The sequence below is a fragment of the Neofelis nebulosa genome, chromosome 18 (assembly GCF_028018385.1).
Source record: "Neofelis nebulosa isolate mNeoNeb1 chromosome 18, mNeoNeb1.pri, whole genome shotgun sequence".
Classification (NCBI taxonomy): domain Eukaryota; kingdom Metazoa; phylum Chordata; class Mammalia; order Carnivora; family Felidae; genus Neofelis; species Neofelis nebulosa.
In genome coordinates this window covers 33,257,701-33,267,969 of record NC_080799.1, presented here as the reverse complement: position 1 = coordinate 33,267,969, position 10,269 = coordinate 33,257,701, and the positions used below count along the sequence as shown (strand labels likewise).

Sequence of the window (10,269 nt, the reverse complement as noted above, 5' to 3'; positions counted from 1 at the left end):
GACGACACAGGGTCTCAGATCAAAAGCGTCATCTTCAAATCTGCCATTTACCGCGCACTTGTGTATGCTGGGCCTTTTACGTGATTTCCTTTAGTCCTGGCAACCACCCTGCGAGGCAGGTTTATCGCCCTGATTTTATCACTGAGGAAACAGAGGAGGGGAGAGGGCAATGTGTCCGAGAACCCACGGCTGGAGCTGGGGTGCAAGTCCAGCTCTAGAAGGCTCCAGAGCACAGGCCCTTTCCAGCACGCCCCCTCCCCAAGCCCTCCTCTGGAGCCGGAGCAGCCGTGTGTGTGTGTGTGTGTGTGTGTGTGTGTGTGTGTGTGTGTGTAAAGCTTTCTGAGCAGGGAGAACCGGGCTCAGGGTGCCACGCAAGTGTGTTCCTCAGGCCACACGTGCTTCTCCGACGTGCGCCAATCACAGTCTGTGGTTGGTTTTCCCTCTTGTTTACTACGTTAGAAAGTATCAGGCACTACCTGTTCCTACCTGTCAGTTTCTGAGACCCGGCACAGCCCTGGCAGTGCCCTGTAAGCCTCCTGTAGACATCAGCCTTTATCTGCACCTCCCTGTGCACCACCCCGCTGGGCTGTGAGCAGGGACGAAGCTCTAGAAGGGGTGGGAGCTCCTCCCAGACAAGTTTGGGTTTGTAACTCTGCACAAACTCTTGGGTAAGGCGGGGTGGGGGAGGGAGGGGAAGCGCTAAGAGGCTCTCAACTGGGGAGAGTGTCTCACTGATCCGAATTCACACAGCACCACTGATGGCAGAGGGCTCCACCCGCCACGCAGGACACCCGGACCCTCCTACACAGCCATTCTCCAGGGGGCTCGGCTCCAGCAACGGGCATCTGACTCGTTAACGCAAGTATAAGGAGTTGGAGGTTAAAAAAAAGAAAAAAAAAAATCCACGAACACCAGGCTTCCTGACTTACCAGAGCTTTTTAGGGGTGATCTTTAGAGAGAAATACATCTATGTAAAGATCAAATACGTCATTCGCTTACCAAAAAGAAACAGGAGAAAACCAGAATCCTAGGAAAATTTCTTTAATTTTCATCTCTTGGAAATACATTTTTCATTTTTATTTTCCATGATACAAAAAAAATGTTAAATATCTAACAATGATCTACATGAAACAGACCTACGGAAGTAGATCCATGAAATCCTGTCGCTGCTGTGATCTGTTTCAACAGAGAGAGGGCTGGTACACGTTGTAATCTGTGATTTCACACACACACGCACACACACACGCACGTGTACACACACACGCACGTGTACACACACATGCCACCTTACCCCCGGACACACTCCCGAACAGAGACGGCGAGCAGGCTAAGGTACGGAAAAGGGAACACAGCACTACGTGTAAAAACAGAAGTGAACTTTTTGTACTCGTCCAGTTCGCCTTGAGAAACTCACAAGTTAGGAAGAAGGACTCTAAATAAAAATGCCCCAAAGGCCAAGGCATATGGTAAGCGTCTTTATGGGTGGACGGCGTTAGACATTTTCCTACTGGAAAAACAAGCTGGAGTGCTTAGTATTTTCAGGCAGCTATGGCGGGAAGTGGGCAGACGCGAGGGGTCTCTCCACGGGGGAGACTGTAACCGCGTGCTGCGGAGGCCCCCAAATCTGCGCACGGGAACACGAAAAGAAACCTCTCGAAGCAGTAAAGACTTCAACCCCAAAACTCACGATCCCGGCGCCCAAGAATGTCGGCTCTTCGCTTATTTCACAGCCGACGATCCCCACCAGGTAGGTTCTTAAACGCGCTAAAATTCACGACACTGGAAAAGGGGTTTCACGTGAGCAACAAATCATCAACTGGTTAATAATGTGCACATTCAAGACGGCCTACAACCGTGCTGAGTGTCAGCAGACAGTTTACATTAAAAAGGAAGAAAAGAAACACAGCCACACAAATAAAAGAAACTGGGTTTCTGCCAGGACACAGACTTGGCTTCAAACCCCTCCCATACCACATTTCATGAAATTAAATACAGTATGGCTTCTGAATGTGCCAGCTGGGTCCTCCTCAGCCACGGCACCAGCGATTTGTTTTCCTTCGGGTCTCGGTTACCACGTGTCGGGAACCTCGAAGAGCTTGGCAGGGCTGCCCGGGAGGCCTCCTGCGGGGGGGAAGGACAAAACAAGGTGAACAAGAAGAGGGACAGCACCTGGGGGACCAAGCGACCGGCTGGGAGCACAGCGCCCACTGCCAGCCGCAAAGGCCGAGGCAGACGGGGCTGGGCTGGGCAGAGATGGTTCACAGACAGGCCCTGCCCACGGACGGCAGTGCCCAGCAGACGGCGGCGACCCCACAGAAACTTCGCACGTAGGATTAGGGACGCGCCTCCCTGGACGGACGCCTCTGTTAACTTCACGGGGGTTAAAGCAAGGACGCTCACATATCTCTCGGGGAGCATGTACTGTATTCTTTGCCACCACACTGGGCACTCGGTTCATTTAATCCTTTTTTTTTAATGCTTATTTATTTTGAGAGAGAGAGAGAGGTTTGTAAGCAGGGGAGGGGCAGAAAAAGAGAGGGAGAGGAAGGATCTGAAGTGAGCTCTGTGCTGGCAGCAATACGCCCAATGTGGGGCTCGAACTCCTGAACTGTGAGATCATGACCTGAGCTGAAGTCAGCTGCTCAGCAGACTAAGCCACCCAGGTGCCCCTCCTTTTTTTTTTTTTTTTTAAGCAAGGTTTACACCCAACATGGGGCTGTATCTCACGGCCCCAAGTTCAAGAGTCACATGCTCTACTGAGCCAGCCAGGTACCCCTCCGTTCATTTAATCTTCATAAAAGCCCAGCATGGTGGTACCAATATCCCCATTTTACAGATGTAAGAGCAGGCTCAGAGAGGCTAAGTAAGATGACCAGTCTCACTGCCAGAGAGCAGCTGAGATGGGACTGGCTCCTCCCATGGCATGCAGAGCCCTGTCGCGTCCCAGGACACCAGGCTCCTCTGTGCTGGGCCATACCGGCACCCAAATGAGAAACCCGAGGGGCTGGCAGCTTTGCAGAGGAGAGAAGCTGACCTATGGGGGTTCAGAGAGACCCCAAAAAGCAGCCTTTTCAGAGTCTGGCAACACTGGCTAAGCCCTGAAGGTCCTCTCCAGTTCTGAACAGTTTCACCAGGCAGCTGGAGGCTCTTCTCCACTCAGGACACTCCCTGGAACAGCAGCGGCACAGCTGGGCTGGGCCTGGACCAGGCGTGCCTGGGGCTGAGAGAAGGGGAATCAAGTCAGGGAAGAGTGCGTCTGCGATGGAAAGTGGGACAGACCGGCGGGGTGGCCCCGGGGTTCAGGCAGGGCTGGCAGGGAAACTCACAGTAAAGACCGTGAGGCCCCTCCGGTGAGCAGTGATAAGGGACAGGAGATGTTCTGGGGATCCAGGTTGATCAGAGAAGGAAACACAGAGAGGCTCCCCTCCCCAGAACAAGGAAACACTGCAGATGGGCTGTGATGAGACCTGGCCAGCCTGACCTTCTCAATCATGCATTTATACAATGCCTAACTGGAAGGAGGAAAAGAAACATCGATGAGGGCATTTGTATGATTCACATACCAAAAGAAATATTACAGCAGCCAAAGAGCCATTTTAAAGATTTCTTTTTATAATTTTTTTTAATGTTTAATTCTTTGAGAGACACACAGAGCATGAGTCAGGGAGGGGCAGAGAGACAGGGAGACACAGAATCCGAAGTGGGCTCCAGGATCTGAGCTGTGAGCACAGAGCCCGATGGGGGGCTCGAACTCACGAACCGTGAGATCATGACCTGAGCCGAAGTTGGACGCCCAACCGACTGAGCCACCCAGGCACCCCGCCAATGAGCCATTTTAAAGGCAAGAGCCACACTGCCCAATGTGGGGGACTGAAGTAAATTAAAACTAGCTGCGAGGAAAACAAATAAAACAGCTAAATGGCTGAAAGTATAAGTCATCCTTACAAGAGCACCTGCTGCTGGCTGGATGGGACTGGGTGTGGGCGTGGCTGCAGGCCGGCAGACACACAGGAAGTGACTCGCCCAAGAGCTGGTGAGGAGGAATGGAATTAGCGGGAGCTCTGGATGAGGCCAGCCTGGCTTGGCCATGTGACTAGCTGTATGGCTCTGAACAACTCTCACAGCCTCACCTATCAGCGGGACTGAAGACTACTTTCATGCCACACTGGCCTGCTGTGATACGGCAGAGTTCCTGACACATGAACATGTTTAATGCATGTCAGGTCCCTTCTTCTTATCAGTAAGGTGGCCCAACACTGAACATGGTCATTGCCCAGGAAGCCAACAGCCTCCAGTCAAGAAGGGCCTAGTTTCCACTGCCTAAAACGTACAGCTGCTGAGCAACAATGATGTGTCCAGAGGAACCAGAACTTTAAGAACCATCTGAAGGAGACCTAGACCAGAGGGGGCTGGAGGTCAATGATGGTGTTCTTTCCAGCACTTTCTGGAAAGGGAGCACTGTAGACTGAGGGATGAGTCTCAAAGCTAGTGGATAAGGAGCTGGGGTCAGTGTTCGGGGGAGCTCATTTTCACAGGCCTGTTTTACTAAAGCACAGAGAATTACTCTGGAACGATTCGTTTTAAATGAGTATTTCAGGACATCTGCCTCCTGCTAGAATGGATCTCAATGCATACCCTGCATCATACACGAAAATTAACTCAAAATGGGTTGTACATCTAAATATAAAACCTAAGACCATAAAACCTCTAGAAGAAAACACAGGAGAAAATCCTTGTAATGTAGAGTCAGGCAAAGACTTCTTAGTTGTGACACCAAAAGCATAATGCAAGGAAACAGACATGATACAATGGACTTCAGTAAAACTGAAAACTACTATTTGGAAGATAACATTAAGAAGATGAAAAGAAAAGCAGAGTCTGGAAGAATCAGCAAAACCCAAGAGGACTTGGATCCAGAATATACAAAGAACTCTCAAAACTCAATGAGAAGAAAACAAACAACCCCATGAAAAAATGGGCAAAAGATCTGAAAAGACATTCCACCCAAGAAGAGATCTGGATGGTAAATAACTGCACAGAGACACGCGTAGCATCATTAGTCGTTAGAGGAAATTCAGGTCAAAGCCAGAACGAGATACCACTACAGACCCACTAAAATGGGCTACAAAGGACAATCCCAATACTGGTGACCGTGCAGAGCCACTGGAGCCCTCACACGCTGACAGCAGGAATGCACGATGGTGCAGCCACTTTGGAAAAGGCCATGCCAGTGTCTTATAAAGTAAAACACTGCACTTACTACCTGACCCAGCAATTCCACTCTTAGGTATTTACCCAAAAGAAATGAAAACTTAGTTCAAACAAAAACCTGTTCGCAAATGGTTACAGCATTTTTTTTTACTTGCTTAAAAGTGGTAACAACCTACACGCCAACTGGCAAAATGGATTGACAGGGATACGTCCATAAAAAGAACACTACTCAGCGGCAAGGAGTAAGGAACCACTGGTAGATGTAATAGCATGAATGCATCTCAAATGCATTTGGTTGAGAAAGAAGCAGATCAGGGCCAGGATCTAGGGGTGGGAGGAGGGATGGAGGTGTGAGGGAATCTTCCGGAATGATAAAACCATTCTCTCTCTTGATCACAATGATGGCTGTACACATGTGTTAAAATTCCTCAAATTGTGCACCTAGAAGTGAGGACTTACTGTACATAAATTGTATCTTTTTTTTTTTAATATGAAATTTATTGTCAAATTGGTTTCCATACAACACCCAGTACTCATCCCAACAGGTGCCCTCCTCAATGCCCATCACCCACTTTCCCCTCCCTCCCACCCCCCATCAACCCTCAGTTTATTCATAAATTGTATCTTAATAAAGCTGACCCTTAGGAATGTTGCTTCAAGATCCAACAAAACTGGGGCACCCGAGTGGCCCAGTCAGTTGAGCGTCCGACTCTTGATTTTGGCTCAGGTCATGAACTCAAGGTTCATGAGATCAAACCCATGTCAAGCTCTGTGCTGACAGTGTGGGGTCTGACTGGGATGCTCTCTCTCTCCCTCCCTCTCTGCCCCTCCCCCGCTTGTGCGCTCAAACACACACACTCTCTCTCAAAATAAATAAATTAACATTTAAAAAGAAAGCTAAAAAAAAAACTGGGGCGCCCCGGTAGCTCAATCAGTTAAGCATCCGACTCTTGATTTCAGCTCAGGTCATGATCTCACGGTTGTGAGATCAAGCCCCATGTCAAGCTCCACGCTGAAGACTGCTTAAGATTCCCCCTCTCCCTCTACCCCTCCCCTGTGTGTGCCTCTCTCTCTCAAAAAAAAAAAACAGAAAAAAGCCAAAAAATGTAAAAATAAAATATGCTATTAAAATGATTTGACTGAGAGGTTTTTAAATGGGGAAAAACACTGGATACTAAATTGCCTAAGAAGCATGATGCCAACTACATATAAAAATCCCAGGCAGACTGGGGCGCCTGGGTGGCTCAGTTGGTTAAGCGTCCGACTTCAGCTCAGGTCACGATCTCACCGTCCGTGAGTTCGAGCCCCGCGTCGGGCTCTGGGCTGATGGCCCAGAGCCTGGAGCCTGCTTCCAGTTCTGTGTCTCCCTCTCTCTCTGCCCCTCCCCCGTTCATGCTCTGTCTCTCTCTGTCTCAAAAATAAATAAACGTTAAAAAAAAAAAAAAAAAAATCAAAAAAAAAAAAAAAAATCCCAGGCAGATTAAAAGCACTTATGAACAGAGTATCAGGCAACCACGGGGCTTCATTTTCTTTCCGTTTTTCTTCATTTTACAGATTTTCGTAGTGAGCACATGATTTTTATTAACAAGACCACAACAGAAAATGAAAAGCGGTCAACACAGCAGGTGACTGTTGGTGCTTGTGTACCTTTCTCCTGACGGAGCTGACAGGGAGAAATTCTGAGAGGTAAGAGATTTCTTCCCTCAGGTGAATCCAGAACAGAATCTAAAAAACTACATACCCTGGAAAAGTGCCATCATATCATTTTCTGCAGAGTGGAATTCTGTATACAGAAAGATCCTTTGGGGTGTTACACAAACATTTTTAACCGGGAAACGTTCCAAAGTGCCTGGTGAGGGGGCGGTTTCCCACCCCCGAGAAGGCAGGGTTCCCGGGTGGCTTACGGGGAGCCCTGGCGGGCTGCCATGAGGAATGGGGACTGAGCAGCACACACCTCATGGGTCACACGGAGTCCGTCAACCACATTTTCATTGAGGAATTAAAAAGCTCCTTGGCTGGACCTCCTGAGCCTGGACTGAGTGCTCAGCAAAGGCAGACTGAGTGACATCCAAGTAGATCCTCCATTTTCCATGCTGTAACCTTATGGGTCTAAGCATGAAAGGTTCAACAGATTAGTCAAGACCCCAGTGAAACTGCTGGTTCTTGGTAAACATTTAAAGGTCTAATGTGTTGTGTTTTAAATGTAAGGAGGAAATGGGGTGTCTGGGTGGCTCAGTCGGTTGAGCATCCGACTTCGGCTCAGGTCATGATCTCACAGCTCGTGAGTTCAAGACCCGAGTGGGGCTCTGTTCTGAGAGCCCAGAGCCTGGAGCTTGCTTCAGATTCTAGGTCTCCCTCTGTCTCTGCTCCTCCCACGTTCACACTCTGTCTCTTTCTCTCTCTCTCAAAAATAAGTAAAACATTAAAAATAATTAAAAAAAATAAACATAGACTTGTAGCGGCCTATCATATGATGAAAAGGATTACCAGGGAGAGTGTCTCTGGGCACTCCTCCGTGCGCTCACAGGACCCGAGAGAACCCCTGGGTACTGGTCCATCAGTATTTTGAGGACGGCCAGTCTTGTCAGCATCAGGACAGTGGGGGACACTATTCACTTATCCTCGAGAACAAGTGTGCTGTGGAAACGCATCCATTAAGCACTGCCCGGAGAACATTTCCCAGGGATACTTTATTCCAGCATAGACGACACGCGGAACTGGGTTCCTTTATGTGCCAATGGAGGATGTACCTGGAATTCTCCCAAGGAAAAGTAGATAACACTACCAATCTACGCTAATCATTAAAAATCTGAAAGGAGGGACCTACATTATGTGTAAGATTTTGGGGCACCCGGGTGGCTAAGCCGGTAAAGCATCCAACTCTTGATTTTGGCTCAGGTCATGCTCTCACGGTTCGTGAGTTCAAGGCCTGTGTCAGGCCCTGCACTGACAGCGTGGAGCCTGCTTGGGATTCTCCTTCTCTGCCCTTCCCCCTGCTCATGCTCATTCTCTCTCTCTCTCTCCTTCTCTCTCTCTCTCTCAAAATAACTAAAAAGTTTGGGTAGATTTCACATACTGCAGAGTGGTCCAATGTGTGAGCCCTCCCCACGGCCCCCAGTTCCAGCTATATTTTGCTTTGCAAGTTTGTAATTCTTTGAGCCTGTTTCCTCTCTAGAAATCGGAAATAATGACACCTATACTTTTTAAGCTTCTTATACGGAACAGACAGTAAAGAATGCTCCTGGCACAATGCTTGGTACGTGATAAATAAACAGTCATTCCTTTTGCAATTTAAGTCATTTTGTTAGCTGGAAAGGGGTCTAGTGAACTCCTGTGTATCTTAGATATTAAAATGTATAACTGAGACAGAAGACAATTTTGTGTGGGATTTACTGAACACCAATGGTCCCAGGACTGCTACTATAGACAATATTCTATGGTCCTACTTTTTGCAACTTCCTCCTTGGAAAATAGCAAGCTCCCTAACAGACTAAACACTTTCTTTTACACTTTGTGTGCCTTTGCTGACAGTGCTGGGCACCCAACACACCTTCGTGAATCACCTGAGGTCCTGTCAAGACACTCTCTCCAGGAGGAGAGCTGGGAGCTGCCTGGACAAGACAGACCTCCCCAGGCTGCACCAAAGTGTCCGACCGGGTAGCCGCACACACCCCAACCTTCACAGCTCCTGGAATCCTCTGAACCCTTCAGAGCTTAACACAGACCCTTCGTGGGGTCAAGACTTTTGTATTCTCCCTCGATACAGGACCTCGTGAAAGTCACCGAAGTCGGTTGACTCCACAGGTTCAGAGCCTGATATCCCGACCCACATCCTGCTGACAACATTAGCACTAAATGCTTAACCACAAAGCAGCTAAGAATGACCCGTTAAACTCCCAGCTTTGCGCTGCTGGAAGGTCTCACTCAGTGAATGCTGCTCCAGAAAGCCCAATTATCTCCAGGTCTCTGGTTCAATTAAAAGCTGTCAAGATGTTTTTCTCTTTTAGTGGGACTGGTGAAGAAGTACAAAATTTATCATTTTTTTTTCTTTTTTAGCCCCAATTTTGAGGCAGTGACAGATTTACTGTCAATGGGAGGAGAATAAAAACCTATTTTAATGACGGCATTACACATTCGAGACCCCAAATAGCTTGTAGAAAGTTTTCACTTCCCAAGATTAAAGTTATAAAAAGGAGCTAATCTATTCATGTGGTCTATTGTTAGGTATTCTAATGTTAATACCTTTAAGATTATGCTGAGACAGAAGGGGGGGAGACCACCTGTCATCCTGTCCCTGAGAAGTAACAGATAAGCTGAAAATTCAGAAGAGAATGAGGTCAGAAGGAAAAGAATACAAGAGGGGACCCTGCCCCACGGCATGCTGCTCGTGATCTCTGAAAGTCATGCCAACATTTAATATGAACATTCGCTGAGCAAGGACAATGTGCCAGTGGTAAGAAGGTATCACAGACGAGGACGAAGTATGGTACAGATTAAAAACTTCTCCAAAACTCAATTTAGGGAAGGGAAGGGTGGCAAGTCAAGGAGAACCCGGGATTCAAGGAGGCAGCTAAAATAAACAATCTGATGGGGCACCTGGGTGGCTCAGTGGGTTGGGCACCTGACTCTGGCTCAGGTCATGAGTTCGAGCCCCGCGTCCGGCTCCATGCTGACAGCTCAGAGCCTGGAGCCTGCTTCGGAATCTGTGACTCCCTCTCTCTCTGCCCTTCCCCCGCTCACGCTCTATCTCTCAAAAAATAAATGTTAAAAAACATTTTAAAAAATAAACAATCTGGGCTTCAAACAGGAGTTCAGTTTTTAGTTGAAGTTAAACCTCAGCATAATGTATAAAAACATATGCAACATTTCTGCTGCTTCTTTGATTTCATTATTATCAAGGAGATTCAGAAAACTCTCTGTGGTCAGATCAGGCCACATGTAAAAGAAGGAAGTGATTTGAAACATGATGAACTCTTTAGCTTGCGTATGAACCAAGTTCCAGGGCTTTACCACTTTCCTTTGGTTTGACTGTAGGTTCTGCTGCCCAGAGACCGCGGT

General features: G+C 48.0%; 1 protein-coding gene across 3 annotated transcripts in view; it reads right to left on the bottom strand.

Moving 5' to 3' along the window:
• Nucleotides 1–1,025: 1,025 nt before the first annotated feature.
• Nucleotides 1,026–10,269, bottom strand: part of PARN (poly(A)-specific ribonuclease) — a 166,839-nt gene continuing 157,595 nt past the window's right edge. For 2 of the 3 annotated variants that reach the window (XM_058711541.1, XM_058711544.1), the window contains one exon: nt 1,026–2,121. In XM_058711541.1, coding sequence (XP_058567524.1) covers nt 2,069–2,121 — 53 coding nt within the window. In that variant the 3' untranslated portion in view covers nt 1,026–2,068. Of the gene's footprint in view, nt 2,122–6,691; nt 9,224–10,269 lie in introns of those variants that run through there. The other variant, XM_058711542.1, reaches the window with a different exon arrangement.